The sequence below is a fragment of the Bombus fervidus genome, chromosome 7 (assembly GCF_041682495.2).
Source record: "Bombus fervidus isolate BK054 chromosome 7, iyBomFerv1, whole genome shotgun sequence".
NCBI classification, from domain to species: Eukaryota; Metazoa; Arthropoda; class Insecta; order Hymenoptera; family Apidae; genus Bombus; species Bombus fervidus.
In genome coordinates, this window is record NC_091523.1 from 6,946,897 (window position 1) to 6,969,139 (window position 22,243).

Genomic DNA, 22,243 nt, shown 5'->3' on the forward strand with positions numbered 1-22,243 from the left:
AATAAACAAATATTATTAATACAGTAAAACGCTATCATGCAAAATGTAGACGTTGCACGATATCGTAATTACAAAATTAAACTATGTTTCGAACATTTTATTTCGAATCTGTTTTATTACACTTAAAATTAGCAGGTGTCTCATAGCAAGCGTCAATTCCAAATTTTCTTCCAACCCATTCGCGTGTTTGTATTTCGCTCACGTATAAAATGCAATATCGATGGTATTTCAAAAATTCATTATGGACAGTAAATGAGATCGAAATCGCGTTACCTACAGAAATTTGAAATCTATTGAAATCAGAGAAGTTAAATCGCCGAGATCTTTCGTTCCTACGTTAATTTTGATGGAGTTGTAAATTAAGTTAACGCTATTACGGTATATGCGATTCAATGGCACCGTGGAAAAAGACAGGAGCGTTGTTTTCTCACGAACAAAATGAGGTACGTCGTCGTGTCGCAACAATTTTCATTCTGTTTGCCTTTAACGGTCGTAAAACTGTCGTTAGCGGGTATCATCGTGTCTGGATAACGTTCCACCGTTGTGAGAAGGAGAAAGAGAGAAACTCAGGCTCAGAAAGTTTATTATCTGCAGGAAAATTCTCATTTCCTTAAGGAGATTAAACAATGAAGGAAATAAATTCTGCTAGGCTCCCCTATAATTTCACGTTCGACGAGACAAGGTCGAGCAGAGAATAACTCTTGCCCACCACCCTTATCTTTGGCATACTCGTTTTTCTTTTCTTTCACACCCGCTGCGACTACGCTACCTGCAAATGACTTTATCGCTTAGCAAGCTGACTGTTTTGCGAATTCTCACGAGTAGCACTCGATCCGTGAAATTCTGTTATTCACTGGATTTATTCAGAATTTTGGTTCTCTGTCAGAGCTCTGGTTTTTCTTGGTTCATTGTCAATGATTATACGCGATGGGCATAGGAAGTCACTACTTAACGTCATTTATCCTTTTTCATCTCGGAGAATTCTAACACTTGAAGACGATACTGAAGAATAACGTGCGAAGTTATATTTTTTGATCTCTTAGATCTTTTAGATTTTTTTCTGCTTTTGGTTTAAGACGTATTTTTTAATGATAATAATATTATTGTCTTTTTATCAAATGTAATAAATTTGTCGTTCTACTTTTACAAGGTTTATATCTTTTATTCGTAAGTAATTGTTCTCCTTTTTAGTTTTATCATATCAAAATCGTCATATAAGAATAAAAAAAATAAACGAAAATAGCGTTATCGTATACCGTTGCTTGCGATCTTCATTTTTAGAGAACGTAGTTTTGTTCTCTAAACAAGGAAGCTTTTAACTTGTAACTTAAAAATGGGTTTCTGGTACAGGTGCTTGTATAATCAATCGACAAAGGTATGAATTTGCGGTATGAATTCGACATTCCCAACGATTCTTATTTATACCTTTGCACATGCAGCGTTCGTAAATGGATGTCGCAACGTATAACGCTGCATTTGTGCGACAATATCGTGGAACGCGATATTACACCATTCGGTCGCAGGAATGTCAACAGGCGCAAATATTAACGTTAATTTTCCTCTGTTGTTCGACTCAAAATTATATAACTTCAAGACTAAATCATCTACTAAAATTTCCTTTACATGATAAAAAATGTAGTTAATATAACCCTAAGCGACAATCTAGATGCACGACAATTAGTTAGTAGATATAAGTAATACTGTGCAATACATGTTTCCACGTTTATCATCAGTTAGATACGTTTAAGAGAGGAGCACTAACGAACAGGAGAGAAGACCTGAATATCCTTGTATGCTCTTGTTAGGTGGCCTCGGCTATGGTATTGTGTTAATGGTGAAAGTTGCATTGCTATAGTGAATTTTTGTCGCGATAACCGTTACTAGCTCAACATCCTTTCATTTTACGCAGATAATTATTAATTACAGTTGTATCCGTTAGATCTGTTCTTTTCGTAGAATTCGTCGTTTTAAATAATAACAATTTTGATTTATGATTTTAAATAAGTACACCAAATATTTCGTTAATTTACTACGATTGAAATTTCATTCATTTGTACGTAAAAATCATCATTTGTAGACAGATTGATCTTTAGACAAAAATTGATATAAAACGATGTTGCAATGGCAAGTGTATTCAATATTGAAATATTACTATATTTGCATTGAAAAATACTATATTTATAATTATATTATTTACTAATAATGCTATAGTACCATATATAACAATCAGTTTTTTACACAGTAAAAATACTACAAATTATAAACATTGTAATAAAAATACCAGAGAAAGGCGAACAGCATCAAAACTTGTTAATGTGAATTATTAAAAAAAATCGGTCTGAAAAAAGTAACGTATACAAAATTACTGACAATGTACTACAAGAAAACAACGAGGAAAGTGAAGTGGTCTTGGTAGCCGATTTCATCGTTCCTCGACGTAGTTGGCGGTCAAAAGCCGTCACACTTCGTGCATCTTTCGAAACGAATGACATTGAAGAAGCAAGGAATCATTTTTCTCCGCATGGGATTGATTCGTGGATCCCCTGTAGTTACGGTCCGGTAGTCGATACGGCAGACGAATCGTCGTGAGACCGATTTGTGCATTAATCGCGTGTCGTGTTGCGAATCTGCTTCCTCTACGTCGATCCTTTTACAACGTGTAAATTGTTTCCGTGATCGTGCACGCGATCACAAAAGATCGATGGCTTGCCCTCAGTGTCAGATTATTACAGAATCGCTCGTATATATAGGTAGGTCATAATCTGTGTCGTAAAAGTATCATTCAACTGTAATAGGGTCTTTAGTTTCTGTCAAAGTCTATCTATTTCTCAAACAGATATACTTAGGTAGGATAAAATAAAGTTCAATGAGATCGAATTATGGAATATACGTAAAATAGAAGCTGTAGAATTTCCAAGCAGATGCAGAATAAAAATCTAATAAAATAGAATTTAATAGAATCTAATAGAATGAGATGGAATTTACAAAGTTATGTCATTTCTCGGGATCTGCTATTTTTCTGGATTTGAATAGTTTAGTCCGCCTGGCCAGATCGTTCACTTTATTATTAAAAGAAACGTTGTAGGCTTAATTGCTAGTTAAATTTTCGGTAAAAATAAAGCTAACGAAAGAAACGTTCTGTTCTTGAATTTTCCTAAACTTTGTGAATTTCGTCATCTACTAAAGATTTCTGACATCTGTTTCACTTCATCTTTTTTTCTCTCTCTCTTATTTGGAATTCAATCGTCGATCTTTGTAAATATCTGTACTTTCAGCTGTAAACTGGAACTCAGTATATTTTATAATTTGGATGGAGGATAATTCTTAAAAAATATAGATACGCAAGCACACAGCTGCCAAGTTGTATTATAGAGAGTTAATTTACGTGGATCGTGAATCTTCGATAGAAAACCCAACAGAAAACCCAGATTCTTTTGGCTACGTGGTATAATGTCGTGACATTATATAATCCGACTCGAATGTACTCCATTAACGTGGATATCGTAACAGTAGCACCTCGTTAATTAATTTTGTTCATTAGACCTGTGCGCGATAAAACGTGTCCGCCGGATGCTTCTGTACGAAATGAGCAGACGCAAGAGCACGACTACATGACTATATATAACTATACTCATCCTAGGAACGAAGGTCAAGCACGTTTGACCTTGCCATTGGATTCATTATTAATACTACCGTTGATGCAGCCACTGCAAATACGCGTTGCGTAATTCACACGCGCATATGGAGTTTATTCCACGCGTCTGCATTACAGTATGTTTGTGCTTACACGTGTAATTTTTCGCTGCTTTTACTGTTGTATAATCTTCTGCGTCGTTTCCAACGATGCAGTAATTTCGAATATTATTTCGAATTTGTGTAACGTCATAAGGCAGCGAGGTTAATAAATTCGTTCCATGATGGTGATATTTTCGAGCAAATTAATTGAATCGACACTTGTCCGTGTTTGTGCATTTCCAGAAAAGCGAAAGAATATTTGAATATCTTTGAAAGATCTTTAGTTCTTGTCCGGTATATTTCTATTTCTTTGAACAAAATATTCATCATGTTACATAATTTTTCTCGTTAATTATCGGTATTTATGTAATATATTAATATTTTAATCGGTAATTATGTAACAGAGGGATATATATATATCTAATTAAATCAAGATATTGAAAATGAGAAATTTTCCAGAGCTGAATAATTTTCGATGATGAGTCAAGATGTAGATTATTTTTTATAATATCGATTCCGCTATGGCGCGAGTGTAGTTTTCGATTATTAAAAGTTCGATCGTGGTGAGATTTATTTTTAAACGCGTAGAAAGATCTAACATCGTTGCTAATATTTCGTTTTGCATTGTCACAGCTGATATTATATTTCCAATATCGAAACGTACCAACGAAGGGGGTTTCTTTTTTCGACGTACCAATTTTCACCGAATTGCAGAGTGTATGTTCTATTGAATTCGTCTATTGAAATTGACAAAAAAGAGAAAAAGAACAACGAAGGTAGCGCATCGTACTGTAACATTCGGCTACGGTCGATAAAGCGCGTTTATGCCAATACATAAATAAACGAGCACTTTATTTGATTCGTGCTGTGACGATAAAAATCGTTAGCAACTACAACGCTAAAATAAAACGTTGTTTCATGGCGCGAAACCATAAATAGAATACGATGAATTCACGGTGCTGGAAATAACAGCTATTGTTACAGTATCGGAGAATCGTATAAATCCTACTATGAAAGTGTATTTCTCACATTTTCCAATAATGACCGCGTTGACCAACAAAAGATCGTTAATTAATCGCAAGAAAACGAAGGAGTACTGTAAAATCAAACAACTTAAATTTTACGAGAAAATTGAATAATCCGATAAATCATACAAAAGGAGTAAATATTCTTCGAGTTTTCTCTACGAGGAAATATTTATGCGCTCCCATCGGCAACTGTTTTTGTATTTTCCAATAATCAATCCAACATTCCTCCAGCGAAGACCATCAATTAATTGTAAAGAAAGCAAACCATCCTATAAAATCAAACAATCGTGCAAATTCTGCGAACGAATCGAATAATCCAATAAATTTTACAAGACAAAGTTATACAATTCGATAAATCTTACGGAAAAAGATAATTCTCTTCAAAATCGTTATATCACTTCCTTTTCCAACGTTTCGTATCGGAAGAAGCATTTCGATATAAAATTTTCATATATATAATATAAAAATAACTTTCTATTCGTCAACTGGCGTAAGAGACAGAAAATGAACAAAAATCAACTTATCATAGTTTTCACCCGTGATCAGTTGCAAATACGTATTCTTCATTATTATATTTACGGCAACGTGGATTTAATGTCGCGCTATTATATTCTCCCCTCGTTTTAATTTTCACATCCGTGTCTCGTACGCGGAACACAATCGTCTAATTGTTTCACGACCTAGAACATTGTTTTCGAAGCCGACATACTTGTTGTTAAAGTTGCCGATTTCACCGCGCCATTGCAAAAATTCATACGATCGCTTCTTGTATGTATCGTGAGACGCTTAGAGTTCACGCAACGAGTTCGTTAAGTGTATCGCGAAACAGCTCGGCGCGAACCAACGATAATTAAAGTGGAAATTATTACGCGAACCGTGCATGACGTCCATTTCTGGATTAGGTTTCTCTCCTACGGGGCAATTGTTCGACGATTAGAAACGCCTGGCGATCGGAGTCGGCGCGGAAGGTCGTAAAACTGGTCGAAGCGGCGATTAGATTAGCTGGTTAGCAAGCGAACCGGCACCCACGCGGCCCTTTGACTGATTTTCAATGATCACGACGTGTATAGAACGCTAGTCACGTTGGAAATAATAATTCACCGTTGCGTTTCGTAACCAGTGTGGGTATATCACAGAAAACGGCTTGATATGGTTATTTCATAGAACTGATGGTTTGTCGGATTCTACGGATAGTATTATTGAAATTGATATTCGATTCTCTTCGTTAGCCAATCACGTTCATCAAATACTGGATTTACTATTAAGAAACGTGGGAAGCTTGTCGATGAAAATATAAAAGAATATTTTATTGAAGAGTTGAAGATATAACAAGTGTCGTTCGCAAAATTTGATGGATTGTTTGAACTGCTGATTATTCAATTTCTGCGTGATATTAATGGGGTTTTATCGATTTTATCTCCTTGCAATTAAGTATCTCTTTTAAATATTCTCTCTCTCTCTGTTCTTTTGAAAAGAGGTAATGAGTTCACAATGTTTGTAGGAGACGTATGATATTAGTTTAACATAATTAATATTTCTCTGTAAAATTGATATTCTTATCCTTTTTTTAAATATCCAGGAAGGTTACAAAAACACAAATTTTTATTCCAACATCAAACGCAAAGATGCTTTTAGTATGGAACTGACAACATTTTGCATTTTAACATTGCTCTTCTATGAAACTCAGGAAATACGACTTATCATATTCTTCACCCGTGACCTTCAATCTATTAGCAATTATCTTTTGCACGAACACTAGTCATTCTCAACCAATGATAATATTCTCGTTTTTGGTACTGAATTTTTGAAATGTTCCATCGAACCGTATGCATCGATGAAACAGTTGAGAATCACTATGCACAATGCGATAGAATACAGAGTGGAAGAATGGCGTTTCCAATGAAACTGATGCAAGTGCGACTCATTGTATCGAGCAGACGGTTTATGAGCAGACTTGAGAGAGAGAGAGAGAGAGGGAGAGAGAGAAAGAGAGCGGTGCTAATTGTGCACAACATTGATTTCAATGGAAACTTTTTAGATTCGATGAAAGATGGTCCTCGATTAATATCAGATTATATGATAATTATTATGGAATTAGGTATGCTTAAAAATGTATGAATAATTTTCTTAATTTATGAAGTGCGATATAATTTATAGATAGTAATGTGTGTTAGACTGTATCGATAGCCTACATATATTATTTAATGAAATGCGAAACGGCAAGTCCCAGTTGAAGGAACTCGACACCGATGCAACTCTGATCTCCTGAGACTATGTAGAAACTTCTGACCCGTAGAACTGCAATCAACTACTTCCTACACCCTGGGAATCTGTTACTATCGTACACAGAACGACGATTCCATTACGGATATGCAAATTTTTACTCATAAAGAAGTGAGACTGGAATGAAAATGTGTCTTACGTTGTAAAGATTCTAATATATATCTATTTTAATTTTAATATTTTATCTACAAGACTGGAGAAAATCAAGAAATCTGTAAGAATTCATTGTAAAACGGATTTAGGATAGAAGCGTTATAATTGTTAAAAAAATTGCACTATATTTAACAGGAACGATATTAAAATTTAGAATAGAACGATCTTAATCATTTTTTTTTTTTTACATGGAGTGCACGTAAATATTTTATTGGAGATTCTCAGAACCAGTGGGAATTATCTATAATATAAAGGAAACAACATTTTTTCATCGTTACGTGATTGAGTATAATAATTTTCTACTGCAATTAGACCTTACAGTTCGCTGTTAAATAATTAGAAACTAGTCTATCTACAATCGTAAATGAATTCTTATTAATTGTAGGAATTTTTCAAACAGACTCAAATAACATCAAGGAATTGAATTAAAAAACGAACGTTTCCTTAATTCCTTAGACAAATTGCGCACTAGTAAATGCAATAATTGCCATAATTACCGATCAAAGTTTTCAATTCTCTTACAAATTATTTCCACGATAGTCGTTTGAATTTTCAAACTTAAGATATACATCTTTGACAAGAAATTGGCTTGGCGATTTCCTTAAGTTCATTTGGAAATGACGGGCTTGATAATTAGTGGGAAAACGTAATCTGAACGCTTCTAACTTTCGAGAACTGGTGGTGGTGGTGGAGTGGACAACGAGATCTGGTCTTCGGGAACGCCGCCGAAGCGGAAAAGACATTAATACGAATTGCAAGGAACGCGTGTTGAACGTTTCTTGCCCCAGTTACTCGATTTTTTCACACGTCGTGTGCGAATACGCGAGCGCGAGCCACAATGCCGTGACAAATTGCATTTTTGTTCGCGCGCCCTGACGAGCTTACGATTTTCGAGAGGAAACCAAACCAGGCCGCGAGCACACGAACCATTCGGCAATCTGACACTATGTTCAACGTTTCGAAACATTCGCGTGAACTTGATAATTAATTCGCTTCTTCCAAGTTATTGATTCATATCGGCGTTATTTCGTAACAAAATTCCAAGTTGACAAATTGAATGGGTCGTTTGATGTTCTCGAATGATGGTTGTTAGGTTCCTCGAGCATCTTGATCAGATTTCAAGAAAATAGAGAAAGACCTTAGATCTTACATAACGTTTTGTTCGACTTCTTATTTTTATTTGCTTGAATAGTTACTTTTTTCTTTGTTATTTATTGTTCATCAAACTACTAATTGGGATTTATTTATCGAATTAATCAGTTGGATATTTATTCAATTATTTTATTTAATTAAACGTAATTTAATTGAATTAACTACTGAATCTATGTTGAATGTCTGCGTGGAGTTTCGTTAATTTTGCTATACGATAAGAACGTTTCGTGGATTATCTAGAATATTTACTAGATTGTTGCGTGATTGGTGATCGTAGGGGGAAGAGAAAGTTTCCTATCATCTTAACGAGATTAATACTGCTACGACTGGAGGATCTTAGACAATTATTAGTGATTGTTTAATAACGAAGATGTCATACACTTCGGTAAAACACAAGCCAACAAAGTAGAATAGCAAGGGAGAGGTAAATGGTGAGATGCCAAGGGAAAGCGGATTGTCTATGTCAGACATATTTTCCAGTCAATTTAACAGCAACTGTGTCTTTCTATAATTTCTGTGTTGTATGTTCATGACTTTAGACTTTTCTAAGTAAATGTTAGTAGAAATCTTATTTTACATTTTTACATTATTCGTATAAAATATAATAAAACATAATAACCAATTAAATATTGATATAACAGTATCTTTTTCTGTTTCTTATATTTTACCATGTTAAATGTACATTAAGCTTTTATGAAAAGAAAACGGATAGAAAATAGAACACCACTAGCCAATTTTCATTTAAAGTTATCAACGCCCCAGATTTACACCTCAATGAAACGCCTCACTATCACCTATCACGTTTCCAAATGTAACACCAAATGATAACACAAAAACCGTCTGCAAAATATTCGCAGGAACATACACTAATAAATTATCCATCCATCATTTTCTCGACTCGAACCGCACCCTGTCTTCCGCAATTTTTAATCCGCCACCATTCATCGGTCATGTAACAAAGCAATAACAGCGGAAACCATATTTCGTCCTGTGAAATATTATACGATACATCTTTCAAAATGCGTCCAATACTAAACGCAATATCCTCCTATCAACGATCTTTTATCAAGGATGAAACAATTACATACTACCGAGTAGAAATTGCATAAAGAATTATATAACAATACATTTAAATTAGATTTTTTTGTACTGATAAGTCAAAAATATTCGAATAATTTGGAGCTTGACCATATCACGCATACTACAGTATTACTTACTATACATACCAAATTTCAAAATTCTTTACATAAATTAGATTTCCTTAAATTATAAATTCTAAAAAAATAGGAATTTCTTTGTTTTAATATCAGAGTGCACAATATTGAATTTTTCATTAACCACGACAAAGTTGATCGGTGTAGCTTCTATTTGTTTTATATCTCAATCCGCTTTCAAGAAACGCGATTTCTAAATTTTAAACGTTAGCGTATCACTCCAAATTTTTGCCATTAAATGATAATATCTATTTTCCATTCGACGACGCAGGATAGATTTTCCACTTTTATTCTAGCAACTTCTGAAAGAAAGAAAATGAACGCAGAAGAAAAGCAAACGCACGCAAAGTATAGGTCAACTTTATGGGCCGTTTGAACGGCAAAACGAGCAACGCGAAATTGCGGTTTTCAATTGTCCGTGCTCTCCTCGAGATCGTCGTTGAGATCACGTTCTCGCGACTAGGAACGTCGCTCTGCCGCTCGTTATCCGTCTTTTTTCTCCTTCGCGGTCACGAGCTGCTCGAGTAGTTGCGTAATACTCGCGACCAGGAAGGATTTATCGGGTTGAAGATTTGTCGAGCTCAAACGAGTACGATAAAACCGATGACGAGTTGGATTTGTTATCGGTTTCGGAGACCGCGTCGTTTGCTCCCATGTTTTATGGTATCTACGTGCGTTAACTAGCTTGGACGCTGTGTCACTTATAGAAGGGGACTGTGGTAACGCTTCAGTGACTTTCTGATCAAAGAGAATCTTGGGTCGTTACGTCACAGAAACTGAGGACTTGTAGCTTCAACTTTGTGACAGTTGATCGTTGATGTTGAAACTAAAGTAAAAGAGAAGATATAATTATGTTAAATACTTGTAATATATTCTAAAAATGAGTATTACAATTAATAAATTACACGAGTATTTGGTAAACGTTCGTAGCAAACGACTAAGTACCAAGTGTTAAGAAGTCATGGAAAAACTGAGTATTTGAGACTAGGATAAGAAAGAAGAGTATTTTCGAATAGTCTTATATCATTTTACCGAAGATTATCAAACGTGATTTTACTTTTGACTTTACAGCTGGTTCGGCAGCCGAGAAAGGATACTTTGGTCCTTGGAGGCAATGCAAGCTTCTATTGTACGGTAGAGAAAGATGCGGCCAAGGGGTTTCCAGATTCCAGCCAGTGTGTGAGTTTATTTTAGATGTTATTACCTACCTTACCTCCCGTAGTCAAAATCATTTCTCTAAAAAAAAAAAAAAAGAAAAAAAGACATTTAACATATAACATTTTCATTACGTATAATACAATTAATAGTTAAATGAATCTTATCTGTAATAAAAGAAATGTATCCAACCAATGACCATGTTTCCAACACCATGAAATAAGTCAAACGCTTTCACTGCTTATTCCAGCATTTCTGCTAACAAAACATAAAAATCCTTTTGCAAAAAGTCACAGAAGATTCACATTCGCAAACGAATGTCTTAATATTATACGTTCATTGATATTACCCATAAAATACCTAAATAAGCCAAGGCAAAGTCTCCAAGACTGTAGAAACTTGGAAGTAATCTTTATCATGGAAATAATCCTTTTATCGAAGCAAATGGATCGTGGAAGATGAATCGAAAGTGACACAAAGGTTTTCTCTTTTTCAGTGGCTGTGTGGGTGGCAGGATTAGCCGCTGCGGCCGCCTCTGCCCTTTTGGCGATCCTGGTCGGTCTTGCTGTGCTACAACTGGCGATGGCTTCCTCGGCCAAACGAGTTATTATTTCGTACAGCACTGCTCTGATAGGGAAAGTGGCTCTTGCTACATTGGCCAGTGAGTATTTCTAAGAATATAATCGTTCGAATTAATGCGATAATATCAACTATTATTTACCATTCAGTGCAATGGTTAGACCGCAGATTTTTATATACAATTTTTTTTATATAGTTATATAAACATATAATATATATATAACGTATTCAAAGTGCTCGTTATAATATTTTAGAAACAAAATGTACCTAGGTTCTATTTTTAAAATTATATTTAGAAAAACATGCATTTGCATAGATATTCGCAGTCTAAGGATGTTTCGTATGCGCATATTATACTTTTAATAAATTAGGCATTATTTAGAAGACTAAGTAAAAACATACGTTTTTACTATTAATAGCTAATAAAAAATTTTCTATAAGGAAAACTTCGATTCTGATAAGGTTAATTACGACCCGCTTGAAATTCTTCTTGATCATTTACATCTGTTTAACATTCGCTATTGATAAATATCGGATAATCAGGTTGCAAACAGGAAACCATCTTATGCGAGTTATCTGTAGATAACTCGTTTATAGTTGAGTTCCATTGAATAATTGATAATTGCGAAACTGGTCTTCGAAACGGGATTGTTTGAGTGAAGTAGGCGTGAATATTAATTAAGCGTGAAATATACGATACAACTAAATGGGAAAAGAGAAGCAGCAAATGAAATTTGTTATTTGAGAATATTATAAATTGGAACGAAATAGTCGAATATATGGCATTGGGTAAATATTTCACTTTAATTGCAAATTGATTAACACACGTGTCTGATACAGATGGAACTTTATGATAGTCTGAATGGTCTCGTGGAAAATATAAATGGAAATGAATTTTAAGATTTATTTAATTATGGAAATATGCCTCAGTTTCATTTTCTACTCGCCGGTCTCTTTGTTTAATATGACTTTTTTTTATTTCTACCCCCACAATTGCAATTAACGATATATTGATTACGTTTGGCGTCTTTATTTTCCGAGATTGCAACTTTTATTTATATTTTTTATACATTTTAACGAGGTCGTATTACGCGTAGGGGAATTCGGTGTCTATACGATTCTTTAAATTGTTATAATTTGCAAAATTACGGAACACGTGGAAATTGTAAAACGTAATTCAGCCGGAGAAGTCCTTTTGCATCAGACAGTGTTGGAGAGTTTTGCAATAGGCTGACCACGGTAGGATTACCAGTCACTTGTCTACTTACTGGCCTACTTACCCTTAGACGAAGAATCGAATATCTGCGGTGGATCTTGTTGCTGTAAAGTGATACGCGTTAAACTCATAGATCGTGCAGTCAACCGCGTTTAATGAATGAATTTTTCCTCTTCGGTCAATGTTGCCTCTTCAAAAAAAAAAAAAAAAAAAAAAAAAAAGAATGAAAGAAATATTGCAATTTTTTAAAAATATTTTAATCGTTAAACAACAAAATAATTATTTGCTTACTGAATTAAAAAAATCTACATACGTATTATGTATAATATATTTTCTATGTATGAAAACTGTAGAGTATGAATATTTTTGTTCCAGCTTCCTTGGCAATAGTAGCAGCGAGTCTGTTTGCCCTACAAACCGATGACAGAGCTAGCAGCTTCGTTATCACGAGGGGAGAAGCGTTTTATATGCAGGTAAGCCTGAAAATCCTGTTTCTAAGTCTTTATTCATGCGCCTACAACCAGTCCACATACCAGGTTTCGTTGAAAAAATATATTTTTAAATTTCCTGAAGAAAAATGGTTGAATATTTTAACAGGAGGTATTTCTCAGAGAAGTGTTTAATTTACAAGATAAAGCTCTCGCGTGTATTCTTGTTATTCGAGCTTTGAGCCAGTATTCTCTATATATCTCTATAATAAGAGTTTTGCTCTAATGGCTCCAACTCTGTTTTTACTACGTTTATACATATATGCAAATATATAGATTTTAATTCCAGCTTATATTTTTCTATGGAAATAATCTCATTTGTTATCCTCTATTCTTATCTCATTTCCATTACACTAAATTACTTTATGCAGTCAATTCTATTTGAACTATCGACTCTTAGTGGTACACAGAGATGATTAGAATTGAAGAGATATGATAGAAATAAATACATATATACGTATAACTATTATATAAATATTTATGGAAGTTTATATTTTTATGAATATTTGGGTTACGATTGTCTATTTTGTATTTTTTCAAATATATCAAAATTAAATTTTCCACTCATTTGCACACATTTTAATAATGGGAAATACAACAAATCTAAAACCAACCAGTGTAATAACAAGTTTGGTCATTCAACTACTTCAATTCACTATCACAGCTGCTTTAATTCTCCGATTCCTTCGTTTTCCGTTGACTAAGTTCCTTTAGCTTTTTTTCCAAAATTTCCTCTCCGCAACCTCTTCGAATCTCCGTTTCGTTCGTGCTGATAAATTAGCCTGAAACTTTCACCAGCGTAATTTTCCTCGAGACCGATTAACTCGTCCATCGAGCTAGTTTCCTTCAGGATCCTTCTCATTAGCATAGTACACTTAACGAGGGAAACTACCGACCGCTGCTGTTTCTCCACGATTTTTCGATGGAGCGCGTTGCCTCTTCGTCGAAACCTGTTGCTCCTATCTGAAAGGAAGTGAAACCGTTGCACGTTCACCTGTCGAGGAACTAGGCTCTCGTTGTCTCGATAGTGGAATATGATTTATCGTGACAATTTCCTGACGAAGTCACTCGAGGACAGATGTTACGACTCTGTGGACAGATTAGCCTTGGTCCCGTGGCTTTTCCGAACAAATGCTACCTTGCACTTATAGTTACGCGTGATAAAGCTGATCTTAGTTCTTGTAAGTGTTCGCTATGTTATATCGAAGTAGACGTGTGCCGCAGGATATTTTAGTATTTCATATATGGCAGGGGAACTAGTTATTGGAATATTGCGATGAAACACGAGTGATAGCTTGGCGTTTAATATTAAGAGGGGCTTTTTGGATTTGTTACAGTAATTGTATTTACACAAGGTGGTCTGTAACTGCTAGTATAATTGGATACAGAGTGATTTTACATGACAAAAATAAGGCGAGAACACGAGGTAACATTTTTTCATATGACGCTTCGTTTGCTAGAAAATCGTGTGTGAAAATTTATCAAGTCTACTTAAAGTTGGCTAAGTGCAGACTAGGTAAAATAACATTCTTCCAATTATTTTCAAGAAAATAAAGTTTGAAGAACTTTAGGAACGTTAACTTGTCTGGTACACGTGCACGATACCAAAGGTTTTAAATTTATTTTTATCGAAAAGAAAGCCTTTTATCAAAAGTTGTATTTTTTTATTTATCTACTACATGTTTTACTTATCTTCGCATGTATGTCGATTATTTACTCTTGTTCAGTTTGGAATTAGCAAAAAGCTGAAGCATATTTGATTTTCAAGCACGATTTTCTCGGAAACGAAATGTCATATGAAAAAATTTGATTTCACATTTTCATCGTATTTTTCTACGTAGAATCAGCCAAGTGTACCCAATTGTACCAGCAGTTACGGATTATCTTGAATATTACATATGGAACCTCTTGTACAGAGATTTACCAATTCGTAATATCAGCGAATTGATAATTAAAGAGTTATTTTTGCACTACGATCTTTTGTCTTTGACGAAAAATAATAGAAACATTAGTTACTTGAAATTTCGAATTTTCCAGAATATAATCCGTTTCTTTGTCATCGTTTGGTCAAAATTATGTCATTAATTGATTCGTAGACTCATTAACGATGGTACACACCGATAGCCTTTTTATTCGTAGATAGAAAACTCCGTGGTCTATCGACGTTAAAACGAAACTGGTACGAATTTGCATGTAGCATAATGATGTCAACTTGTAGAAATATTGCGGTTATTGGAACACCGCAAGAGATAAGGATGGTGATGACGATACGCCTCGACTATCCATCGGTATATCGTAACATCGTACCGATGCGTCGAGTTTCTCTTTGACTGCAGCCAAGTTATTAGAACAGTAATCAATGGAATGACAAATGTATTTAGGTAGGAAATTCCGACTTCTTTTCACCGTTTTCCACGGTACACTTAAGTCTCGAAGTGACATTTGGAACGGTCGGCATATATAATTTTATGAAAGAAAGTTCTAGAGAAACTTATGGTGATTCCTTACTTTCGTATTTAAATGTAATAGCTACATTATATTAAAAAAAAAACTGTATTAAAAATGTTATTTAAAAAATATAACTTTTTGTAGAAAAAGAAATGCTAGATAAATTGGAAATCAAATATTGGAATATTTGAACAATTTGGAATTCCTCTGATATTACAACAGAGATTGACAATATGAACATTTTTATTTGGCTTTATTTTTCCGATAACAGATAAAAGATAAGAAAGAGGAACATGCACTTCTGTAAATAATTTTACAGCTATTTATCAGTAATCTCGTTTTCGAAACAAATCTTTTAAATACAAACGACGTCGTTGCAAATATTAAAATTGCCGATCAATCGTATTATGAAAGTTTATCTAGTGCACAGGATAGCAGAAAATAATTCCACTCGAAAGAATTGGAGGAGAAATAAAAAGAAACTTATGCCATACAACAGAAGGAAGCATCGTTCGTCGCTCAAAAGTCTCTAAAAATCTACACGCAAGAATCGGAAACAGTGTCTCTTAACAAGATTACGTAATATCACACTGACGTAATCATTGTTTCCGACAACGTATCGTAATTAGACACTCATTAACCATTATCATTCTTCTTGGCTCAACTGAAATTATACTTATCGCAGTACATTTACTATCTACCTGTATGCATTGAATAATTTCCACGTTAAATGCAATTAACACGCGACGGATTTTTTATCTGGTGGATCGAATCGATGCCACAGAAATCGATCGTTCTACCGATAATCGTACGGCATGTTTCAAATATACGTATCATATTGAAATAAATGTATGTACATACGTAATATGTGTACGGTACGCAGATTCCAAACGAAGTGTGAAACGTATACGCGAGTCGCGCACGATCGAGGAATTAAATACTTAAAGGCCACCTGATCAGAAACAGCTCGCAGGTGTTTCGTTAAGCCCCCCGCAGGGGCTTAGTTAGTATGTGTCAGAGCACCCACGACTGTTGGACACTTTAAAAACAATGAGACGACATTGGCGGACCCTCAGTGAACGTTTTGGCGCGGATCGTTTGCCAGCAACGCGCGTCCCCGTTCCTTCGTTTTACCATACAACTTTTCCACGATCGTGTACGCGGCCTACGAACTTTAGCAGTGATTTCTGTTCCCGTTTCTTCCTTGCAATTATTTTATTTTAACGACAGAGATTTTATATTCCATAATTTTGGTGTAATTCGATTAAGTTTGATTAGCGGATTGTTTCTTTTATTGACCCAGCTGTTGTTCGACGTGTAGAACAGAGATTTTGTCGATCAGTTTTCTGAATGTCGACAAACTTCCAGCGAGTGTTTGGTGTGTTAATTTGTTAATTGAGATTCGATAGATAAGCAGTAGATATATGGTGATTTTAGAGCTTCTTTTTTTATTTTTCATTATTAACAGGCTATTAACGAATGTGTGTATCAAGCGTATGTAAAATAATTTTCAAGAAACGAGATTGCGATTCGGAGCAGCCTCATCGCAAAAACGTAAAGCGTTTCGTAAGGATTGTTGTGTTTCATAGCGAAAGTTGTTAAACAGGTTGCCATTCGGTAGCTAGCTACGATGAAACACGAGATCGAGACGCGTTATCTATCGATACTGTTGCACGATTGATCAGTGATACGGCTCGCGTGATCGGTGGACGTTAACCTTAAGGCGAACATCTTCTTTGATCTACGTTCACCGATTAATTCAAAGACTATATAAAATTTCTAATTATGATAATCTATTGCTTCGAAATCGCTTCATCAGACCTTTGAAAACTTCTTCTAAAGAAATTTGCACAGTTAAATCTATAGAAGAAATTTCTATTATAAAAGAAGTTCTTAATTCTTCGACTAAAAGAAAGTGGAAAGAAGAATGGAGCGAAAGTTGAGAATGAAAAGTTACGAATGTTGAAGCACATGGAACCGTCATATTCGTGAATATAAAACTGTGCTGTGTGATACGTATGAAGTTTTTTTATGAAATACGCTTTATCAGTGTTACGTGACGATCGCCACACGGGTGTAGTACTATAGTACTGGATGCAAGATGATGGAAAAGAAGAGACGCAGCCTTCTGAGAGAGGCCAAGGACGAGATCGAGTTGGATAAAATGAACAAACAGAAACAGGGCAAGGTAAAATCAAGCTGCGATTTATAACGATGTAAAGTTAAGCCATGGGGATTTCACATTCGCCGGAAGTGCGTTTGGTATTCTACGATCGTCGAGATTCCATAGTTTGACCTTTTTTTTTTATAGTTTTTTTGTGAGATATAAGAGACATTTATTTTTTGTCCGTGACATTGATGGAAAATGAGATTAAGCTTTTTGTTGGAGAAAACGAAAGATACCAAATTATATTGGGACAATTATCATAATCGGTAATTACTGTAGATTTGTGTTGTTCGTTAAATTAAAGAATTTTTGAAAATGTTCACATTCAGGAATTTAGGAAAAATTGAAAAATAATTTATTTGTATAAAATCAATATTTTATTGAATAATACCTAGTAATTTCCTAATTGTTCTTTTAAAGAATTTGCTTATTTCAATTGCGAATTTCTCGAAGCATTTCTTTCAGACCTTGAAAATATTAGAAATCTCGCCATAAAAACGTTTTACGAGGAGGAGAATAAAAGAAAAAATAAAAAGGAAGATAATAGAATAAAAATAATAGTAGTGGAGTCGATCGGATGGAGTTGAAGGTTCGAGTTAAGATCTCACATCTTTCACCTCTGTTTCATTGAAAGATATGATCTAATGTTCCTATAGAAAACCGATGTTCCTTTATATTACAAAAATAATACCGTATACATTTTTGTCTCGAATCGATACATTCAATCTTTTCCTTTCATCAAGTATGGAATATTCGAAATATAATAAAATACATTCACTGTTGAAAACGTTACGTACTTTCCAGATAGATATTGAAAGGCTCGGCGGAATTATTTAATGCGTATTGTATTAATGAAAATTGTACGTTTCTTAATAAGAAAAGAATAAATTTGAAAATGTGGTAAAATTAGCATATAAATGTCTTTTAACACTCGAAGAAGAAATATGAAACTTTATTCTTGACGCCAATAATAACGCCCTTTCTACCCTTCCATGTGAACTGAACAAAAGAAAATCAGAGTTTGTATCATAAAGGTAATTTGTTGGTGAATATAGCTCGAATGTAAAGAGGGAGAGGGTCTACCCTTATCTTATTGAGCGGAGAAAATCTTTCCCTCGCAAGGGAAGAAATAATCGTTAGGAAATCTTTTTTGCAATTTCCAAAAAGTATGTTACTTCTGATCTATACTATTTTTATTTCTTTTACGAATCGAACAATTCCCCTAAACGCTTAAAGAATAATTATGTCGCGTCGTTCGATAAATAGAACAGAATGTAAAATAGAATATAAAGTAGAATATAAAGTATACGCCAGCAATTGTATTGAAAAATAAATTCATATTAAGTTCGTGAGTCATATTCAAATATAAAATATTTTATTAAAATAAAATACAGGTTTCCTACGATCTCGAGGGAGCACGTACGAAGTCTAAAATCCCCTTGCGAGCATCCCCTAATACCATGGCTTTATTTCACCAGCTTGATCTCTGTAGTCTCTTCCTGCGTACAAGATTTAACCGTGCTTCGACATTTTTTCATTCGGTCCTTACGTGTTACGCGTGGGTTGATAAATAAATCCCAGAGGGAGCAGCGTTTGTTAATCAAATTGTCACCGTATTCAGACCGTATATTTGGTTTTCCCGTTTCCTCTTTCCTTTTCTTCGGGCGCAGGTCGATATGGTGGAAAGGCACAACGGAAGCTAAAGAAGCAACGGTGAATTAATTATTGCGGTGAAACAATGGCTTCCCTGTGTCTTTTGTACATCTTAATTAAATCCCCTGTTTTCTTCCACCTTTTCTATGTTTTTTCCGCGTTCCCACCCTCCTCCGTTCTTTTTCCTACGTTCAATGATCGAGCGTATTTCACAACAAGAGACAACATCAGTTGACTACATGAAAACGAACTGTTTAATGTGTTGAAAACAAGCATTCCGTATAGAGCAATACGGACGAATTTTAGAACAATGGGAACGTATGATGTCCAGGTGGACGAATTAATGTACCACTGTTGCAATAACTGGAAGATACTGATGTAATTAATTAATTAGAACATTTTAGTAATGTTTTAGTGATGGTAAATTTTGGCGCGACAATGTCGAAAAACTAATTGTACGTCGTGGTGCTATGGATTGAAAGAAGTTTCTTTTTTCCGATTAATGAAATATTTTTTAGTTTTTTTCCTAGATAATATATATCCTAATGATATCAGCGTTCTGATAATTTTTGTTTACAAAAGTCCGTTTTTAAAACTAAAAGAGATAATTTATTTTTATGAATAATTTATTTAAAAATAGACCATGTTTTTTAAAGTATTATATACAATTCAGCCTTGTCCGTTCGTGGTAATCGTTAATTTATTGGTATTCTTTTGACAAAAGGTCGATAATTATGCGGCTTAGAATTGTCCATGATAACGAACTCGCTTCATTGATAATGAACGTGCATAATCGATGCTCCATCAGACTGCAAACTTTCGGTACGATAATTGCGAGTATTTGCGTTAATTGTTGGACGTCGTATTTATCGTGCTTTTTATGTTCCGATGGTCTTCTGATTTCATCGAAAGATTTATCAAGAATTATCGGCACAAGCAACCGTGTGTTTATCCGATGAACCGAAGTTTAATTTTTTTGGGGAATAATTTTACGGTAAATCGGCTACGACAGGAAACTTATGCTCGCTTTATAAATTCTCTCGATCTATTAATCACCACGATCTATTTTCCTAAGAGAAAATGAAACTTTATTTTAGAATATTTTGTAAAAATCGTGGTAAATTTGGTCTTTGTAATCGTGAATTCGAATGTTATCATTCGAATAATGCAAGGTATACATATTAAATAATAATTTACGATAAAATTATGTTTAAAATTAAGAAATAATTTATCTAATCAATCGTTCAGATATACATAGTTAGTTTGAAACTTTCATCAACCAAAGGATATGAAATTTATTGTTACAGTTGGCTGCTATCGCTTTGAACTTTGGTGTGCTGGTCACCGCAGTATATGAAGGTATTTATGCTCGACGAGGCGGTGATCCGACGAAGATTAGGGTTGTCGGTGATCCTCGTGCAGCTACCATAAATAATCCTGGCTACCGGGAACATCAACCCACGAATGGTAAGTTTGCTAGACACGTGATCCCCTTTTAATTACTAAACTACTCTGCTTAATTAATTTTTTTTCTGATCTCGTCTAAATCTAAAATTATAATAATCAACCGTACAATAGCGAAAAAACTATTCACGTTAACCATGAGCCTATTTATAAAAAAATATATTGAAACTCGTTTAATAAAGAAATCAAAATTTCATAAATTGTAAATTATGCAAAATACCGAATATTCTTCCTTCTGTGTTTGTTCGCATTCCAAGGTCACGTTTCTAAAACCTCTGTCATAATCGTATCGTCGCGTGGAAAATTTCGTGGGGAGCAATAATACTTCATAACAAAGGACAAAGTATTACAAAATGTATGGAGTGCGTGTATGGCATGGCAAAACGAAGTCGATCGAATTTTAGTATTCGTTTTTGTGTGAATGATACGTGAAGAAGTTCAGTAATTTGCTTATTCGTGTGGAAGGGAATCGGTAGATGCGGTAAGCAAATTGACACGATTTCAAAATTCTTGGAAGCTCGTGGATATTGCATTGTAGAATTGGACATTTTCGTAAGGCTCGTATCGAAACTTTCCACCAACGAATTTAGAAGCTTCGATATTAAATTCTGGAATTAAATAATGTTAAAATATTAAATTTCACGATATCGGATGATAGATTACTGTAGAGATTCGTTTGAAACATTTTACTAACTATAATTGCTATTCGTTTCGATTTATGGCTATTTGTATTCAACCTCTACATCATATCGTGAAGAGCGTCAGTAATTTATTTATATGATGCCCCAGGGATATGATGCTATGATACTAAATACATTTGTTGCCTGTAGTTTTGCGGCTCTTCGTTCGTCTTTTTAATTTCTGTTCCACATTTCATTTAAATTTCACATCGCGAAATTAGAATTCCTATCGCGTATTAAAAAGAAATCTGTTTGAGATAGCGCAACAAGCGACATTCGCCCATTTAATACCTTTATATCGCATTTGATAAACACTTGTCATAAGTTTTTCCCCACGTGCGATGTTACTCAATTTTCTACGGAACAAGGAGAAAGCTCTTAGCTCTCAACTTGAAGGTAAAGCTTTTCCCTCGTCAGAATATTATTAATGTGGTTAAGGAGGCAACATACCATTTAGTTCCTAATAGCTTCGCTTCGGTGCACAATTTCGAACGAGTTACGTTCAAGGTTACACGTCAACCAAACGAAACATTATATTGTGTACCTGATTTTCATGAATATTTCAATCAAATTTAGGAATTAACATATCATTCGTAAATTGCCATTTTTGGATCATCTATTATATTTCCTATTTCATTGAAGATAATATGAGATCAGGATTTTTCTCTTAAAAGATACTCGAGGTATTTTTAACAAATCTTCGGAGATATTTTTCCTTTGTAGAAAGATTTTTATAAAATGATCTAAACTTTCAAAACTTGTTACGTTCAAGGTTACGCGTCAATCAAGCGAAACATTATATTGTGTATCTGATTTTCATGAATATTT

General features: G+C 34.5%; 1 protein-coding gene across 2 annotated transcripts in view; it reads left to right on the top strand.

Annotated features, from left to right (window-relative positions):
• The window catches only part of LOC139989039 (uncharacterized), a 56,520-nt gene that overhangs the window by 26,062 nt on the left and 8,215 nt on the right, over positions 1-22,243 (top strand). For both annotated transcript variants that reach the window (XM_072006938.1, XM_072006940.1), the window contains 4 exons: positions 10,637-10,744; positions 11,217-11,381; positions 12,891-12,988; positions 20,579-20,738. In XM_072006938.1, the coding sequence (XP_071863039.1) occupies positions 10,637-10,744; positions 11,217-11,381; positions 12,891-12,988; positions 20,579-20,738 (531 nt within the window). The remainder of the gene's footprint in view (positions 1-10,636; positions 10,745-11,216; positions 11,382-12,890; positions 12,989-20,578; positions 20,739-22,243) is intronic.